This window comes from Brachyhypopomus gauderio, chromosome 6 (genome assembly GCF_052324685.1).
Source record: "Brachyhypopomus gauderio isolate BG-103 chromosome 6, BGAUD_0.2, whole genome shotgun sequence".
In the NCBI taxonomy this organism is placed as follows: domain Eukaryota; kingdom Metazoa; phylum Chordata; class Actinopteri; order Gymnotiformes; family Hypopomidae; genus Brachyhypopomus; species Brachyhypopomus gauderio.
The window spans coordinates 18881203-18901646 of record NC_135216.1 but is presented as its reverse complement, the minus strand read 5'-3'; the positions used below and the strand labels follow the sequence as shown (position 1 = coordinate 18901646).

Below are 20444 nucleotides of genomic sequence, written 5' to 3'. Positions count from 1 at the left end.
CCGGGAGAAGGTGAGGATGGAAGACGCTATCCTCCATCTCCTGCACAGAGCTCACTCTCACTTGGACAAGGGGAGCAGTGCTGTGAGGGTCATGTTCTTTGACTTCTCCAGTGCCTTTAAGACCATCCAGCCCCTACTACTGAGAGACAAGCTGATGGAGATTGAGGTAGACATGCACATGGTCACCTGGATTACTGTCTACCTTACGGGGAGACCACAACATGTCAGGATCAGGGACTGCTCCTCTGATACAGTGATCAGCAACACGGGAGCACCACAGGGGACCGTCCTCTCTCCAGTCCTGTTCACCCTGTACACATCGGATTTCAAATACAACTCAGAGTCGTACCACATGCAGAAGTTCTCTGATTGAGGACTTCGTGGTGTGGTGCAAAGCAAACCATCTGCAGCTGAACATCACCAAAACCAAGGAGATGTGCATAGACTTTAGAAGGTCCAGGCCATCTCAGCAGCCAGTCTCCATTGATGGGGTTGATGTGGAGATGGTGAAGTCTTACAAGTTCCTTGGTGTGCACCTGGATGAAAGGCTAGATTGGTCAGTGAACACTGACCTCCTCTACAAGAAAGCCCAGAGCAGACTATACTTCCTCAGGAGGCTTGCGTCCTTCAGGATCTGCCAGAAACTAGACTGTTCAACTCCTCACAGCACAGCAGACTACGAACTATGTGACTCCTCCATCCCGGTCACTCTAATGGACATATCCCCATATCATATGTAACACCCTCCTGGTACCATACCTCTATTTTTATTTTTTATTATCTGTACTTTTTCACTTTTACTATTGTATTATTGCACTACTTGTACTACTTGTACATTGTTCCACTGCTAATTTTTGCTGCTGTAATTTTTGTCATGTACCTCATACTCAGTGTTGGGAACGTTACGTTAAAAAAGTAATTAGTTATAGTTACTCACTACTTGTTCAAAAAAGTAACTGAATTAGTAACTGAATTACTCTATAATAAAAGTAACTCGTTACCAGGGAAAGTAACTATTTGCGTTACAGTTAAAAAAAGGTTATATGCCAATTAAGTTTTTTTTTTTAAGCAGTTTTCACAGTCAGTTGAAATTAGTAGATGAGAAAATTGTTTAACTTTTGATATTTATTGCACATCCACAGACCAGTGCAGGATAAAATCCTTTAAAATCCCAAAATCTTTGGAAAAAAAAAAAGCAAAAGTAAACAGTTACACTATATAAAGTGCATTTACATCTATGAAATTAAATTCTCTCAACCTGAGACAACTGGTTTGTTTACAACAGAAGTAAACTTAACAATAAAACCTCTATTCTTAATTAAATAAATCAAATACCCAGTCTGGTAGACATTCAGGAACATTCAGGAATGTTTATATCGCCTTGAAAGTTCTAGTTTTCTTCAGCTTGCACCTGACGCCATTTCGGCCTCTTCTCCGTTTGTGTCGTGTCACTCGCGTGCTTCGGCGCGCGTGTAAAAACACTGGCTCTGATTGGCTATCATAACGCTGCCTTAGCCAATCGCTTACTGACTTGTTAAGTTAAACAGGTGTTACACCGAGAACTGTGACCTATCGAGATCTGTTACTCCTCACTAGCCTGGGCAGCGGTCCGCTCGCATTACTGTTAGTATATCAATATATAGTAACGCACCACTTTTAATGACCAGTAATGTAAACGGCGTTGTAACGACAGGAAAAGTAACTCATTATATTATCCCGTTACTGACAAAATGACGACGTTACCTAACGCCGTTATTTTTAACGGCGTTATTCGCAACACTGCTCATACTGCACTATCTGCATGGCTGGCATCAGTCAGCGTTGCAATCTGCACAGCCACTTAGTAGCCAACTGCACTACCTCTGTACATAAGCTCACTAGAAGTCTATTTTATTAAATTATTTTATAGTATTTTATATTTTAACTTTAGCTTATTTATACTGTGTACCTACTGTATTTTCTTCTTCCCTTTATAACCCTCTGTCTGTCTGTCTGTCTGTCTGTCGAAAGTAACTTTCCATGGTCTGACCAAACTCTTCCCACACCCGAGTTTTTGCCTCTGCGGCGGTCAAAGCCGCGATCCGCTTGGCCCTCCAGTACCCGTCTGCTGCCTCCAGAGTCCCACGAGTCAACCAGACCCAATAGGACTCTTTCTTCAGCATGACGGCCTCCCTTACCCGAGGTAACCCCCATGGGGTTCGGGGATTGCAGAACAAGTCCCATTCGGACTCAATGTCTCTTGCCTCCCTCGGGATGTGGTCAAAGCTCTGCCAGAAGTGGGATTTAAAGACCTTTCTGACAAGTTCCTCTGCCAGACGTTCCCAGCAAACCCTCACAATACATTTGGGTCTGCCAGGTCTGTCCGGCATCCTTGCCATCTGATCCAACTCACCACTAGGTGGTGATCGCTTGACAGCTCAGCTCCTCTCTTCACCCGAGTGTCCAAGACACACAGTTGCAAGTCCGACGACACGATTACAAAATCGATCATCGAGCTGTGACCTAAAGTGTCCTGGTGTCATGTGCACTTATGGACACCTCTGTGCTCAAACATGGTGTTCGTTATGGACAGACTGTGATGAGCACAGAAGTCCAATAAAAAAACACCACTCCGGTTCAGATCAGAGAGGCCATTCCTCCCAATCACGCCCTTCCAGGTTTTACTATCGCTGCCCACATGAGCTTTGAAGTCCCCGAGCAAAACAATGGAATCCCCAGAAGGGGCACCTTCCAGTATCCCCTCCAAAGACTCCAAGAAGGCCGGTACTCTGTACTGCCATTTGGTGCATAAGCACAAACAACAGTCAGAGCTTTGGATCACTCTTTGTCTGGCCCATCACCTAGGACCAATTTGCCTTGGGAGACTTGGGAGACCACCTAGCTCCTAGGATTATGTAGGCACGCAAACCCCTCCACCATGATAAGGTGGTGATCCATGCAGGAGAGGACTATTTCAAACACTTAAATGGGAAAAATATTTATTTCAACAGTATTCAAATTGACAAATATATTTTAGTAACAATAGTTAAACAAAAATTGTTTTAAATAACTGCAAATAATTAAGTTGTATCATGTGTTGTATAACTTGTTGCCAAACTGGGCCTACATTTTAGACATTAAAAACAATTAAAACACTAAAACAATTTAGTACAATTTACTATATTACATTTTCTAGCACTGCTCATTTGCTGAACGGCCTCTCAGTAGCTCTTTTACAGCTCTGCCGTGTGAAACAAACAAATTAATTGATGCGGCTCCTAGAGGTGCGACTCTGTTCCTTTCGTTCATTTTAAAGAGCCGTTAATCTGATCATTCGCGACACAACTAGTCCAACTGAAGGCACTGCAGATGTATCAGATGAACTGAATTTCCTCTTTACCAGTTTAACATAAAATCCTTCGCTAATTTTGATAACTGCTTTGGGTTTAAACTAGTATATATATATATATATATATATATATATATATATATATATATATATACAGTTAAAAACGGTCTGCAAGCGAGTAAAATTCAATTAGTGGTGGGCCGTTAACGGCATTAACGCCGTTAACGGCCCGCCACTACTTTATACTAATACAAACCTTAATTTATTTAAAAAATGACCTCATACTAGGGTCATACTATAGGTAAAAACTAGTGACACAAACGAGTGGTCTTGTGCTCACATGCTCTACAAAATGTGTTGAAGAAAAGAAACATTGGAAACGGTGATATACATTCGTTAATGAGCTAAATATGAAGCTGCTGTACACATTAAAACACTCCCATTCGCTCTGTACTAATAAAAAAAACACAAAGGTATGTTTATACTATATTTAAACTACCTTTCTGCAGACTTACCTGGTTGTTAGCCTCAGGGCATTTACCGTAAACAAAAGCATATCAACCTGTTTAGAAGATGATCTAAATACCAAAGTGATTAAAGTAAAACTTAAAATGAAAACATACGCTACTGTACCAAAGTGTTAAAGATTAACTAGGACCATTTGGCTTCAAGTTTGTCAGTTGATGCCATGGTCTCGGGCCCAGTGCATTTATGCTTTGTTTTGTAATGTATGCTTTTATACAGTAATCAAAACATTTAAGTAGTGTTCTTAGGCACATTTGGTGTGTAAAAGTCATACAACTTTTCATGTTTTCTGGAAATTGTTGACTGAAACTAAGGCCTCAAAAAAACCTCTAACATTCCTCTGAAAATATCTCTGCTCCAGAGTAACACTGCTGAACAGAATAGTTTAAATAAATTAACCAAGAGTTGGTCACTACACATGCAGTTAGCAGAACAACCCAACGCTGGAATATTACTCATTGTGATCCAACTCTTAAGACAGCCAGGCATGATAGTGATGTCTTCACCATCACTTCAGGGAAATGATGATCAGACTTGAATCAGGTTTAAAAGGGAATGGAGACCTTAAGGTTCAAAAAGGCAATATTGGTTAGGCAAACAGGAGATCAGAAGCAAAACATGTCAAGTGTAAAAAATTGGCAAGAGGTGAGTAATAAAAAAGATTCAAGTTGATGGCAAGCGACTCTTCAAAGAGTAATACTCTGTCCAATCTGAGGTGGGGAGAGTTACAAGTATATATACACTACTCACAAAAGGCTTATGGAAAACAAAGTTAATGCTCATGCAGTGATGTATTTTGAAAGTAGGGCACTTGAGTAGAAGCATGCAAGGGTGATGTCCTCATCTCAATTTATTGAAACAAAATCCAACAGTAGTGTGTAAACCCCAACAAAAAATGTCAAAATGTCAATATCTCAATATCTCATCATATGCCCTTGAGCATCAATTAGAGCTTGACAACAACGTCTCATGCTATTCATGACTTATTGTCTGCCGAGTCATGGTATCTTTCTCTCCTTGAAGGGTCCTTGAGTCATTGAGGTTCTGGGCTACAGAGTTACTACATGGCGACTCAGCAGTTCCAGTAGGTTTTATGGGTTTTGGGTCTGGAGAACGTGCAGGCCACTCCATTTGAGTTACCCCAGTCTCCAGCCGCTGTTCCCTAATGATGCAACCTCGATGAGCTGGAGCAGTTGTCCATGAATATGAAATTAGGCCTGTGTTGTTCATGTAGAGGTAATGACTGGATTAATGATTTTAATGAAGTAGTATGGGTTTGTCACAAGTGTAGGGCAGATCTGCATTGACTAGACACACCTGCCCACCCTGTAACACACCACCACCAAAGGTTCGTCTGGTGACAGTAGTGGCTGATGCGTATCGCCTTCCTTATCGTCTCCAACATTGTTGGCAGCCATACTTTCTGCTCAGTGTGAATTGACTCATCAGCAAACAGTGCTAAGGCCCACTGGCCCCTCAACCAGTCTAAATGCTTCCTGGCCCATGCAAGATGACACCTGTGTCTGGTGGTGTGGTCAGGTATCCTTGCAAGTCGTCTAGCACGCAGACCACTCTGATGTAAACAATTTTGAATGACCTGACATGACACTTGTGTGCCACTCATCTCCCTTAAATGTGCCTGTAATTGTGTGGCATTAATCATCCGATTCCAGACTATTCACAATTAAGTGTCATCAGAGTGGGATGTGGCCAAAGGATGTCCACTTCTCTGCATTTCTGTGACTCTTCCAGTCTTGCAAAGATGAGATACTGCTGATCAATTTTTAGGTGTCATCTTGGTCTCATGATATCAACATGTGAACAGCATAATGAGGAGGACTGTTTAAATACCAATTCTGATTGAACCAGGAAATTTGCTGGTTGATTCATGCATCAAACACCTGTTGTGAATTTAGCTGTTAAGGTCACATTAAATTTACCTGTAAGGTTAGAGCACATTTTAGGTTCATCCTGAAATTTCACCCAGAAACCGAATATCATGCATGTTATTGAACATTCCTAAAATGTAATGTGTCTGTGTGCAATGTGTGACGGGAAGGGAGTACGAAATAAAATGGAAGCTATCACGCCAAGTCTCAGGGAAAAGGGAGGTTTTAATGAATAAAGTGCACAAACCAAAAACCTGTGACAAAATCCAAATGAAGGATACAATGACCAGCAGTCAACTGGTATAAAGACAAGACATATAGACAAACAAACGACCGTCAGGTGAGGCGGATCATATTTTTTGATGCATTTAGCACTTTGGGACAAATACTAATAAGTAGGCTAACAAAACACAAAATTTGCAATAATTTGTGTTATTTGAATAATATATTCAAATAACACACAATAACAGTAGTGCAACCTGCTTTGCACTGCAAGAATATTCTGTTAAGAATATGTTCTCAGAAAGGTTTAATTTATTATTACCTTAGTATTAGCTGCACAAGAGAGCAATAATTAATAGAAATGCATGTTGTATTGAAACCACAGAAGAGAATGAAATGCTCTGTATGTTTGTTTTTCCTCTGAGATGGTGTTGACAGACTGAAAAAAAAACACACTGGCAGATATTTTGCCTGTTGTACTCATGACGACATACAGATGACAGCACGTGTATGACACAACGGGAGACAAACTTGGTTCTATAGAGATAAAGATCATGGTCAAAACAACCTTTGAAGGCAGATCCTTCATACAGTGTGCTGCCAGAATTTGCCACAACTGCAAAACAGTCACAAAATCGTATTCAAAGGATCAGTGGATTCAAATGATACAATGTACCATCTGCAAAGTAAAGACTGGGTTTGCACATGGGATTTAAATGTTTAGAATACATTTATGTTATGCATATGGAAAACAAAAAAACATTGATTTGTAAGTGTAGAGACACTTTAGCAGATCTGACTTGCTACAGTAGCTATTTCTCATTCTCCATATGTCTGACTGCAAGTTGTGTTTCTGGCTAAGAGTTGGTCTAAGCATTGATGCATGCAGGTATAGTGAATCAAACACATCCACAGAGTTCTAGTAGAGCCCTTGTGTGTCAGACCTGGTCAGTCCTTCATCTGAGTATAAATTAAATGAAATCACAGTTAGTTTAGAATCAACCACCACACGAAGAAACAACCAACAAATGAATAGACCAAAAACAATACATAAAAATGGAATTCCAAGATGGACAAAATACGAGACAGGTATCCATTCAAAATGTACAACAAAATAAATAAGTAATTATAAATGAATAAATAAATAGGTGCTCCTTCTTATGGGTAGGACATGTGTAGCCCCCCCCCCCCCCCCCCCCCCCCCCACACCTGTGAACATGTCACACGAAGACACATGCCTACACAAACATGGAGACACACAACCATGTGCAGACACCATGGTTTGTACTGTGGTGTCTTCAGTACACCCAGCTGACAGGGACCCACTGCGGTTCTGAACAAAGCTTGTCCAAAGCTGCCTGCAGTGTTTCAAATGCAGCATCCACGTTGTTGTTAATGATCATGAGGTCAAAGTAGTGCCTATAAGCACGCTGGATACGGGCACTTTCACTCACAGTCTTCTCAAGGTCCACGTCCTGAGGGGGAAAAGAAGACTGTCAGATTGTGTATTTGGTTAAGTTTTAAAGAAAGACAGTGTTTCTGTCATTTCAGAAACACTGTAGTCATATGGGTGAGCTCATGGCTTACTGTGAGATGTTTGGTGCTGATTCCAGCTTTGACCACAGCTTTGTGCATGGCTTTCAGGATCTCAAACTCAGGGGCTCCAACAAATACTATGTATGGCATGAACTCTGCTGTTCTAAGCACCTTCAGAGCCTGCATACAGATACAGAACAAATGAGCATGTGGATGTAAGATACCTTTGCTCATACTGATAAGCAGAAGCCTACGGGGTTGATCCTGATTCATATGGATGAATGATATGACATATACTAATCGGACATAACATTTAAAGCACCTGTCTAATATCACACTGCCAAAACAGCAAACTCATCCAAGATTGTGGTATCTGGCTCCAAGACATTAGCAGTAGATCCTTCAAGTCCTGATCCTTTAACTCCCAACACTCCGGCTGTGTTCAAAATCAGAGTTGTATACTCCAGGTTCAGAAATTAAAAGTCCTCACCAGGATTTTGCTCAGGCTTCCTGGATTGCACTAATTAGAAAATCTAGCAAGCTTGAGCAAAATCCTGGTGAGGACTTTTACTTTCTGAACCTGGATTATACAACTCTGTTGTGGCTAACGTAAGTTGCTGAGCGGGGGGGGTGTGGCAAACTTAAGTTGTTGAGCGGGGTGGCGAGCGTATCACTCGTGACGGAGTGTTTTTTCAATAGCCCTGAAATAAATGCTACGGTTTTGTTTTGGTCCGTATCCAGTTAATCAGGAATGAGATTGGGTCCGGACAGGATCGCGTTCGGGTCCGGATCCGGACCGCGGTCCGCCAGTTGAGTACCCCTGATATAAACAAATACACTCAGGTTGCAAAAGCACAAGCAGAGCAGTCACGTTAGCATACAGCTTCACGTTAGCATTACCAGGAATATGTCAACTGTAGACACTCATGACATCAGGTAGTTTGAACAACAAATAGTTTTTTTGTGTTTTGTAGAATTCATGAGGCCTGCTTCCTATCATACTCTCTAGAATACATAATTTATCTTCAAAAATTAGCCGTTTATTTCTCAGTTAATGTGTTAACAGCCCGAGTGACGTGGCGAGCTGAGGGCGTGTCACCTGAGGGTTGACGTCCAGGATGCAGGTGCGCCCTGCGCTCACCACCTCATGGATGGAGTCGATCTTGGTGCCGTAGAGGCACCCGTCATACTGGCCATGTTCCAGGTACTGCCCTGCCCTGATCTCCTGCTCCATCTCCATCCGCGTCACAAAATGGTAGGTGTGGCCATCGCTCTCACCTGCCCGGGGCCTCCGGGACGTGACTGAAACGGGACAGAACCAGTTCAAGCTCTGGGGAATCACAGGTGTTTGCAGAATCTCAATGTCTTAACTAAAAGTTCATAGTTTCGGGGTACTTAATAAATCAGTTACTGAACAGTGTAACATGTGCAAAGTGATTAAGCTGTAATACCGAAGTTTTATGTTTATGAAACTGAACAGAAATATTAAGTGGATATGAGTAGTTCTGAAGAGACGGGTTATAGTGTAGCAAAATACCAAAACATTCATATTTAGAGTTGTTGGGTTACAATTGTCACTGAAGTCTTCAGAACTTCAGAAGTGTTTAAATGAACAACTGTGTATGCGTGTATGCACACATGCGCGCGTGTGTGTGTGTGTGTGTGTGTGTGTGCATGCTCACATGGTACTGTGGTCCCATAGCGTGTTGGGTGCTGCACTAGGAGGCGTGTCTTCAGACTACGCCGGCCTACTCCTTGTGCTCCAATCAGAACAAGTGTTTTCCTCTGGAACGGAGGCATGCGAGCCACCTCCTCATAGATCTGGAGCTCATGCCGGTCAAACTCTGTTATTTATTTAATGTGTTATTTTTTTCAACAAAGATTCAGCCAGAATCAGAAATAGAAGAATCAGAAATGAGGAGGGAACATTCAGCCAATAAGAGAAGAACAACCACGTGACTCACGTGCATTCCGAGCTGTGAGGTACATCATCTTTTTTTTCTTTTTACCAGTCACTGTTCCACACAAGACACCTGACAGAAAAAAAAAACAGTGTAATCCCTCATTTGATCAACAGAGGGCACCGTGTACATATAAATACAGGCGTACATATACACTACTATATGGGCAGGAGTATTGGGACACCTACACATTACACCTACATGTAAATCCACAGGCATTGATATGGAGTTGGTCCCTCCTCTACTTTCTACAAGATTGTATCACAATGTGTGTGGGATTATCTGTCCACACTCTCTGATCTACTTCATCCCAAATGGTGTGGACATGAGGGCTCTGTGTGTTGTCTTTGTGAACTTTGCTTTGTGCACTGGAGCACAGCCATGCTGGAGCAGAATATAGCCTTCCCCAAACTGTCCTCACAAAGGTGGACACAATCCATCCTAAACTACACAGCCTAGACTAACATCTGAAGAAGAATCCCGAAGCATTATTGCTCCTCCACCACAGGCAGGTAGCATTCTCCTGGCGTTCACCAAACCCAGACACATCCATCAGACCAGAGAGAGAACCTGGAAAGACCAGTGTGTGTCATCCCACCACAGAACACGCTGTGGCTGCTGCAGTGGAGTGATGGAGTTGTAAACCACTCAGTCCCACTCTCTCCCACTCCGTCCCACTCTCTCCCACTCACTCCCACTCCGTCCCACTCCGACCCACTCCGTCCCACTCTCTCTCACTCACTCCCACTCCGTCCCACTCCGACCCACTCCGTCCCACTCTCTCCCACTTTCTCCCACTCCGTCCCACTCTCTCCCACTCCGTCCCACTCTCTCCCACTCTCTCCCACTCTCTCTCACTCACTCCCACTCACTCCCACTCTCTCCCACTCCGTCCCACTCTCTCCCACTCTCTCCCACTCTCTCTCACTCACTCCCACTCACTCCCACTCTCTCCCACTCCGTCCCACTCTCTCCCACTCTCTCCCACTCTCTCTCACTCACTCCCACTCACTCCCACTCTCTCCCACTCCGTCCCACTCTGACCCACTCACTCCCACTCCGTCCCACTCCGACCCACTCCGTCCCACTTTCTCTCACTCACTCCCACTCTCTCCCACTCCGACCCACTCCGTCCCACTCTCTCTCACTCACTCCCACTCTCTCCCACTCCGTCCCACTCTCTCCCACTCTCTCCCACTCTCTCTCACTCACTCCCACTCTCTCCCACTCTCTCTCACTCACTCCCACTCTCTCCCACTCTCTCCCACTCCGTCCCACTCCGTCCCACTCCGTCCCACTCACTCCCACTCTCTCTCACTCTCTCCCACTCCGTCCCACTCCGTCCCACTCACTCCCACTCTCTCTCACTCTCTCCCACTCCGTCCCACTCCGTCCCACTCTCTCTCACTCTCTCCCACTCTCTCCCACTCCATCCCAAGCGTGTGTGTCCCGTGTTGAAAGGCATCGGCCATGGAAGCTCATGCAATCAAGCCCCAGTGTTAATGACGTTAATGACAGAGGACATTTGGAGCTCTGACATTACTGACATTACTGACATTACTGACGTTACCGACGTTACCGACGTTACTGGCATTTCTGATGTTTCTGGTGTTTCTGACGTTTCTGATGTTATTGGCGTTTTTGGCGTTTTTGGCTCTGACTGCATGGGTTTATAGTAGGGTTGCAACGGTATGAGATTTTCACGGTATGATAACCGTCTCAGAAAATACCGCGGTATCACGGTTATCACGGTATCACAGTTAGTTTGTATATTATTAAAAGATACACTGACCCTTAAAGAAATTACAACAAGTTATTTTTGTTCAATTAACTATTTATTGTAGAAACCTGGAACTATTGTATACAAAATGTGTCCTTTAAAAAAATAAGCTGTACACATGTTTATATAAATACTGCAAAATTAGAGAAACCTAAATCATGGATTTCAGTACAATTATTTAAGTTTAAATTATTTAATATCTGATAAACTCAGCCTGGGTCAGTGTCTGATCAACAACTGTTGTAAACGTCCGTCGTACTGCCAAGTTAGAATATAACAAGATACTGCAGAAAGAGAGGATTTATTTCTGACATGACCCTCACAATAGAGATTTCTATTTTAAGGCTTTCACACCGAGTCTGGTTTTAACATATCAAAAACAGGTACGTTAGAATTTGAACGCATGTAAATTAATAGCGTCTTTCACATCCAGTGAAAGCAAGGACCATAAAAAGCTAGGTTTATACTTTCACTAGTGACCGTAGCACGCGACTCCGCACAGTTCTTTTGTCTTACGTTAACAAATACGAGCCTCTTGTAATTCCAGGACGAAACATGAGAGAACGTGAAGACGTTAAGATTGGGCGTTTTGGAAATAAACAACCATTAAATAATGTGATGAAAAAGCGAATTATTTCGAGTATATGTATAAATATTTAACTTAATTAAGTTTAAGGTGCTGGGAAATATTGAAACGGACCTTTAAAGTGACGTACAAGTGTTTTAATTCCACCTTTTAAACGTGTATGAATCCTGCAAACATGACTTTGTTCATTGCGCTGAGGCGCAGCGCGCGCAAAGTTACAAAATTCGAGAGGTGCACGACCTCGCGAATCGACAGCGCGCGAGACCCTCGCGCACGACCGCGATTACGTCATTTTCGCCACTGATTTTAGTTTAGCTTTTTTTTTTTGTAAAAAAATGTGTTAAGTCTGATGCACTTTCTGCCATTCTCACTGCTGTGTGCTGAGTAGCTGAACCGGAGCGGAGTTGCGCATGCGCGGGTCAGTTTCTCCGCTGGCTTGCTTTTTACCGGTAATAAGCAAACGCACACGGTATGATAACCGTGCATTTTAATACCGTGGTATACCGTGAAACCGGTTACCGCTGCAACCCTAGTTTATAGACCTGTATTATATACACCTGGCAATGAAACATCTGACTTCAGTAATCAAGAGTGTTACAATACTTTTGTCCATATGGTGTATGTTATTCTGTAGGCATTGTCTTTGGGAGACAAATAAAGGAACTATGACTTTGACTATGATTGTGTGTGTATTTGTATATATCAGCATTATGATGTGTGTAGCTGTGTGTGTTTGATTGCCCAGGTGTACATCCTGATGAACCTGTTCCATCCCAGTCTTTAGGAACAAAAGCCTTCCTCTTCTCCTCCAGAACCTGACTGGGAATGAGGCCTGTAGCTCCACCCACCACATGGCATGCCTGTCAATCAACATAACCATCCAATGGAACACCACCCTTAAAATCCAAACAAATATATTAAAATTAATGCAAATCTGCCTTAGTCATTTCCAGAGCAGTACAGTCCCACCTGCCACCAGTCTGGATCCTCTCTGTTCACTATCTGCAGAATGTCCCCCTGGCTGAATGCAAGCCCCGCCTCTCTGCATGGGATCACACTGTCATTGGCTGGATTGTAGTCAAAATGTGGCCGTAAATAAACCTGTTAGAGAGCAGAAGAGAACCACACACACTGATGATGTCATAGGACTTATACAGATTCAAATCCACTAACAGTACAAAAAAATCTTTTTAAAAATGATTATCTTATTTCAAATTATTTTAAAATGTCCAGGTGGTCTAGGCCTAATCAAATGTCCATGACGGTATAGGTTATGTCTGTGAGTTTCCAGTGTGTGTGTGTGTGTGTGTGTGTTACACTCTACACAGAATGTTATTAACAGATTGAAGTGTTAACTTTCACTATGCATGTGAATGAGGGGGTGTTGTGCAGAACCTCAGGTGCGCGTGTAAGGGTTTGCCCCAGCGCCAGACCGCCACCGGCCACCAGTGGGAGCCGACGGGCTAATCAAGCCAGATGAGCTACACCTTTATAAGCAGCCCATTCCAAGACACTGGTTGTTGAATTGTTAGTCAGTGTTCTGATGTACAACTTGGCCAGTATCTTTGTGTAGAGGTTGTGGGACCTGCTTTTGGGCCTCTTATTCTCTTTTTCTTGAGTCTCTCTCTCTCTCTCTCTCTCTCTCTCTCTCTCTCTCTCTCTCTCTCTCTCTCTCTCTCTCTCTCTCTCTCTCTCGGGCCATTTCCTCCTTTCTACAAGAAGCTGTTGCTATAAAACTGAATGGACAAATTTATTACAGGTGCATCTGAATAAATTAAAACATCAAAAAGTTAAATTATTATTCAATACAAAAAAATTAAACACATATAGATTCATGACAGAGTGATCTATTTCTAGAGTTTATTTCTGTTAATGTTGATTATGGCTTATAGCCAATAAAAACCCAAATCATTATCTCAGAAAATTAGAATATTATATAGGACCAACTGAATTTTTTATTTTATTTTTTTATGTTGGCCTACTGAAATGTATGCACAGTAAATGTACTCAATACTTGGCGGGGCTCCTTTTGAACATATTATTGCATCAATGCAGAGTGGTATGGAGGTGATCAGCCTGTGGCACTGCTGAGGTGTTATGGAAGCCCAGGTTGCTTTGATAGCAGCCTTCACCTCATCTGCATTGTTGGACCTGGTGTCTCTCATCTTTCTCTTGACAATACCCCAGAGATTCTCTATGGGACTTAGGTCAGACCAGTTTGTTAGCCAATCAAGCACAGTGATACTGTGGATATTAAACCAGGTATTGGTACTTTAGACAGTGTGAACAGGTGCCAAGTCTTGCTGGAACATTACATTTCCATCTCCAAGAAGCTTGTTGGCAGAGGAAAACATGAAGTGCTCTAACATGTCCTGGTAGATGGCTGCACTGACTTTGGTCTTGATATAACACAGTGTACCTATATCACAGTGGACCTATAACACAGTAGACCTACACCAGCCGTTGACATGGCTCCCCAAACTATCACTGATTGTGGAAACTTCACACTGGACCTCAAGCTTGGATTGTGTGACTCTCCACTCTTCCTCCAGACTCTGAAACCTTGAATTCCAAATGAAATTCAAATTGCATCTGAACACAACACCTTGGACCACTGAGGAACAGTCCAGTTCTTTTTCTCCTTGGCCCAGGTAAGACTCTTCTGGCGTTGTCTCTTGGTTGTGAGCCCATGTCCCGAATATGTCTGTGTGTGGTGGCTCTTGAAGCACTGACTCTAGCAGCAGACCACTCCTAGTGAATCTCCCCCAAACTTTTGAATGGCCTTTTCTTGACAATCCTTTCAAGACTGCAGTTATCCTGGTTGCTTGTTCACTTTTTCCTTCCATTCAACTTTCCATTAATATGCCTGGATACAGCACTCAGTGAACAGACAGATTCTTTAGCAATGACCTTTTGTGTCTTGCCCTCCTTGTAGAGTGTATCAGTGCCTTCTGGACATCTGTCAGGTCAGCAGTCTTCCCCATGATTGTGTAGCCTACTGAACCAGACTAAGGGACCATTTTAAACGCTTAGGAAGTTTGTGTTAATTATTCAAATTTTCTGAGATAATGACTTTTGGGTTTTCATTGGCTGTAAGCCATAATTATCAACATTAACAGAAATAAACATGAATCTATATATGCATTTCACTTTTTGTATTGAATTACTGAAATAAATTTTTTGAGATGCTAATTTATTGAGATGCACTTGTCAGCTCAGCGATTGAGTCCCCACCAAAAAACCATGGTGGTTCACTTCTGGCTTGCCATCATTTTGGAGGGCGTGGCATCTAAATGAGATCATGTGTGTGTGGTGCGGAATCTCAGGTGGACGTAGCATGTGTGTGCGCGTGTTTGTGGTGCAGAACCTCAGGTGGGCGTGGCATGTGTGTGCGCGTGTTTGTGGTGCAGAACCTCAGGTGGGCGTGGCATGTGTGTGTGTGCGCGTGTTTGTGGTGCAGAACCTCAAGTGGGCGTGGCATGTCTGTGAGTGCCTATGTGTGTGTAGCAGAACCTCAGGTGGGCGTGGTGTTTCTCTGTAGCTGGGCAGGATCTTCAGCATGACCCCTCCACTGCAGGCCTTTAGCACCTCCTGCAGCTCTGCAGGGTCTCCGCCCACACGCTTCCCGTCCACCTCCTTTATGACATCACCCACATGCAGCAAGCCCTGCCTGTCAATCATCCCTCCATGAAGGATGCGTGCGATGATGAGGTCATCCTGCTCCACCCGGAATGTCACGCCCTGGGACACACACACACACACACACACACACACGCACACACACACACACACACACACACAGCTGGTCTGATCACATGGGCCCATTTTGGTTGTATGAAAGTAGAAAATACCTCTAAGTACCTGATTTTCTAACTTGCATGTGGGAAATGATTGCAAATGCTACAAACCAGAAGTAAACACACACACACTCACTCACCAGAGGCTCTCCCGCTTTCTTACGGATGCCGATCATTCTGACCGCATCCGCCTGCATGAGAGCGTTGTTCACAGCCGCATCATTGCCCATGTTGATGGGGGGTGTGGTCTCGTAGCGTTTGGATGCCACCTTGTCATGGGTTTCTAGGAGAGACTGAGTGAAAGAGAGAGAAAGATGGCTGAGAAGATGGGAGGGGAGTAGAGGGGAGAGGAGGAGGAGAAGAGAGGGGAGGAGGGGGAGGGGAGAGGAGAGGAGGGGAGAAGAGGGGAGGAGAGAGGAGGGGAGGGCAGCCACTCTCTATACCTGTACGTGTGGTTCCTGCAAGATGTGCGTGAGCTCTCTAGCATGACTGTCTCGCAGGCTCAGCAGACGCAGCTCCTCCAGGATCTCAGTCACCAGCTCCATGTTGTTCTCTTGCACTGCCTCCAGCTTAATGTCCTCCAAACGCTCATGAGCCTACACACACACACACACACACACACACACACACACACACACACACACACACACACACATATATATATACACTCTTGTACTTCCACCTTTCAGTCAACCCTGGAGAATAAGTTTAGTGATATTACTGAGCCTTGGCTACTCAGCATACTAATGAAGGTTTTCAAATAGCCATTGCTATATTGTTAACAGTGACAAAAAATACCAAGCAATGTTATAGTCCAAGAGTGTGGTGTGTGCGTGCGTGCGTGCGTGTGTGCGTGTGTGTGTGTGTGTGTGTGTGTGTGTGTGTGTGTGTGTGTGTGTGTGTGTGTGTGTGTGTACCTTGGCAAGTGAACAAACAATGGGACTTTCCAAGATGCCTTTGAGGAAAATCAGGTCGATGTGTTTGGCGCCGGTGGAACTGGACAGGTTGTCTAACACTTGTTGCATAGCTACCCAGTTAAATGAAGACACATGCAGTGAGAGACAGAAAGACGCATGCAGCCATGATTGTAGTCCTGTGCATTACATTTGTAGTCCAACAGCATCTCAGTTATTTTGTGTGAATCAGGATTAATTGTGCTGTAGTGTAGGACTGCTGATCACAAATAACACATCACACCAGAACAAACAGAAAAAGGTCAAATGTTAAGTGTGTGTGTGTATGAGATAAAGAGGAGAAAGTGCATTTGGTTAAAGAAATATTTCTGTGATGTTAAGTGTGTGTGTAAAATGAGAACTGTAAAGTACAGTGTAGTTCCAGCACGTGTCATTAGTGCATTAGTGATGTGAAGAATGAGACTGTGGTGTGTGCAGAGGTGACTGAGTCTCAGTATCACACACGTTCACACATACTGGAGTGCTTTCAGCTGGAATGCTTTTAGCTGTCAAATTCTGAGATCAGAGATGTAGTATGTTGTCTTTCTTTGGTTCTTGTTAGTGCACTTTTATGTTCAATTTAATTTGTTTGTTTCATTAATCTCTCCGGTTAGTTATTTGAGTTAGTTTCATTTATCTCTTCAGCTTGTTTATTTGAGTTAGTTTCATTAATCTCTGCAGTTAGTTTGAGTGAGTTTCATTAATCTCTTCAGTTCGATTATTTGAGTTAGTTTTGTTACACTCTTCAGTTGGAGATTTGCATTTGCTTCTTCTTTTTTTCCTGCACTTTTTTCACCTGTGACAGGCAGACGTATCTTTATGGGAGGCTGTTTTGTTTATGCAAAGTCCAGTGTGTTATCATCTCTGCTTGCAAAATCATGTCATATTCATCATGTCAAATCATGTTGGAAAAACTTTGGTGAAACAGTTTTCAGGTTTTCATGATTGAAATCCCCGTCAACCCCTTCATCCATTCATTCATTCATTCATTCAACAACGATAAAGTTGTCAGGGTGAGTTGATCATAACTCAACCATGACCTCATACAGTTCATGAGTGCACTGTTAGACATGCTAGTTGCAGGGGGACTGTACCTGGCCATGGTAACAATGACCTTGAGTTCCCTTGGGAAATAATAAGACCAACATTCAAGCACCATGAACTTCACCAACAATGGATAGCAAAAGAGAACCAAAGCTGAAAGATGAGGAAGCGCAGGAACCTCGGGACTTAATCTGACACGAGTCATACGGCCTGGCATTTCCTTTTTGTTACCAGTTGGTATCAGTAGGTCATTTTACTGTTTATACATCAATATTTGACCATATAACCCCTTCGTCCCATCTGCTATGCAGCATTATCATAATAATAATACTTGACTAAGTCATAACTCCCTCACATTGTCTCATAGCAATTTCTCTGTTTCTTTTCAAGTCTAATATTTTCCTTTTTATGATTCTTTAGTCTGATAATGTTGTTCTGCCTGGTAAAATATTCTCACAACTTTTCTTTCTTTCAGTTCTTTTCTTTCCTTCTATTAACTATCCACTATGAATCAAGTTTGGGTTCATTTATTTCAGTTGTTTCATGTACTATAGAAATTTTAGGGAATTCATTACTGGTCATTTGTAGTATCATAGTCAATGATCTGTAAACATATTCTTCTATCTTTCTATATTCAATAAATATACACTTAGTGTCACGATTGGTCCCTCTATCTATCAATCACATCTTTGTTTTCATTATTCCATGTGCTTGTTTGTTTTGGTCAGCTAATCAGAGTGGTGCCCAGTATAATCTAATCAATTATAACAAACAATTAAATCGCCACAGATTCCTTCCCTCACGTCCAACTGCTGAGTGCACACGACCTGCATCTTCCAACCACCGAACACCACCCAGGAGTCAGGAGTCAGGAGTCAGGTAAGTGTGTCTCTCACACTTAGGATTATTCAGACTTGCATGGTTTTTTACCCTACTTCTATTTCACGTTCTGCTGTGGAATTGGGACCCTTAGGATCATGTGCACACTAACACACTAAATGTTTGAACGATGAGCACCTGACTATGAAGCAGAGAAGCAAATGCTGGAAAATGCTGGAAATGCTGAGCTTGGATCTGAATAAAATAATCACGCATGCCCAACACACAGCTCTGGGACCTGAATCAAATAATCTTTGATATATCACACAAACTCAAAACACAGTTCTGGGATCTGAGTCAAATAATCTCTTATCATTCCCTGTCTGGTCAGTTCTTCACAGCTGTGTGGTAAGAGGATATGAACTATCCTCCCTAATCTGGCCATCCTTTCCTCAATTCTCTCTCTCCCTCTCTCTTTCTCTCTCTCTCTCTCTCTCTCTCTCTCCTCTCTCTCTCCTCTTTCTCTCTGATTTCACAAAATCACAAAAACACAGGATTAGAGGATCCCGTCTGTGTACAGATACACACCTATTTCAGAGTCTCTACCATTTTGATGCACACATTTAACTTGTCTAAGAGGAAACCACGTATAGCCATCAATATACTAACTGCAATGGCTTTAAATACTAGAACACTCTTAAAACGTACCATTGAGTCCCACAAATTAAGTCTAACAAAAATAAACAAAAATTAAATTTTGCCTTCATAACTGCCTTAGTTATTCGTGGCAAGGTACTGGAAACATTCCTCAGAGTCTGGTCCATATTGACATGATAGCATCATGCAGTTACTGCAGATTTGTCAGCTGCACATCCATTATGCGAATCTCCCGTTCCACCACATCCCAAAGGTGCTCTATTGGATTGAGATCTGGTGACTGTGGAGGCCATTTGAGTACATTGAACTCACATTCAGTTTGAGAAGATGAGTAGCCATCAGAAGATGAATAAACTGTGGTCATAAAGCGATGGGCATGGTCAGCAACAATACTCAGGTAGGCTGTGGCATTGACACGATGCACAATTGCTAAAAATGGGCCCAAAGTGTGCCAGGAAAATAACCCCCACACAATTGCACCACCACCAGACTGAACCGCTGATACAAGGCGGGATGCTTTCATGTTGTTGATGCCAAATTCTGAGCCTACCATCTGAATATCACAGCGGAAATTGAGACTGGTCAGACCAGATGTTTTTCCATTCTTCTATTGTGCAATTTTGGTTGTGTTCTCACATGTGCTCCACTAGGTCTTGTGGTGTTAAGTATTAATTATGAGCATTAATTATGTTAGTATTTAGCTATTGCTAATGGCTAATACAGTATATAGTATTTTAGTGCATCATCAACCTTCCACGTCTTATTTAAGCTGCATTATTAGTAAGAGTGTATCAGGACTGATGAAGGGCCAAACTCCTATAGTTTCTCATGTTCTACCTGTAATCATGTTGCCCAGGAAACAGAGGTCCAGCTGTAAAGACAATACCACAGTCACTGTCTCTGTTACCGCATGGCACCGAGGTAACCCTCCGATAACATCAGGACAGAGAGATGACAGAGAATACACACACACATACAGACACATAAACACACACACACACACACACTGTCTCTCTCTCTCACACACACACACACTCTTACACACACACACACACATATACACACTCTCACACGCACACACGCACTCTGTCACACACACACACACACACACTCACACACATACACACACACACACACACACACACATACACACACTCTCTCTCTCTCACACACACATACACACACACACACACACTATGACATGGAAGACCAACTGCAGGTTGGCCAACTGCATCTTATATTTTCTGTTCCGTCAATTTCCTATATATTTTTTTCCTCCTGAAACATCCTTCATCAACTGAATGTCTCACTGATGACTACTGAAGTGAAGGAGTAATAAAGACTTTG

At 42.8% G+C, this 20444-nt stretch overlaps 1 protein-coding gene across 4 annotated transcripts in view; it reads right to left on the bottom strand.

The window, feature by feature from the left end:
- Positions 1-7172: 7172 nt before the first annotated feature.
- The window catches only part of pals2b (protein associated with LIN7 2, MAGUK p55 family member b), a 17395-nt gene continuing 4123 nt past the window's right edge, over positions 7173-20444 (bottom strand). For 2 of the 4 annotated variants that reach the window (XM_077009387.1, XM_077009388.1), the window contains exons 3-14: positions 19935-19968; positions 16542-16651; positions 16068-16220; positions 15765-15917; positions 15341-15568; positions 12797-12928; positions 12579-12687; positions 9465-9533; positions 9183-9344; positions 8600-8802; positions 7552-7680; positions 7173-7439 (exon numbers count right to left, since the gene is read on the bottom strand). In XM_077009387.1, the coding sequence (XP_076865502.1) occupies positions 7263-7439; positions 7552-7680; positions 8600-8802; positions 9183-9344; positions 9465-9533; positions 12579-12687; positions 12797-12928; positions 15341-15568; positions 15765-15917; positions 16068-16220; positions 16542-16651; positions 19935-19944 (1635 nt within the window). In that variant the 5' untranslated portion in view covers positions 19945-19968 and the 3' untranslated portion in view covers positions 7173-7262. The remainder of the gene's footprint in view (positions 7440-7551; positions 7681-8599; positions 8803-9182; positions 9345-9464; positions 9534-12578; positions 12688-12796; positions 12929-15340; positions 15569-15764; positions 15918-16067; positions 16221-16541; positions 16652-19934; positions 19969-20444) is intronic. The other 2 variants (XM_077009389.1, XM_077009390.1) reach the window with 2 other exon arrangements.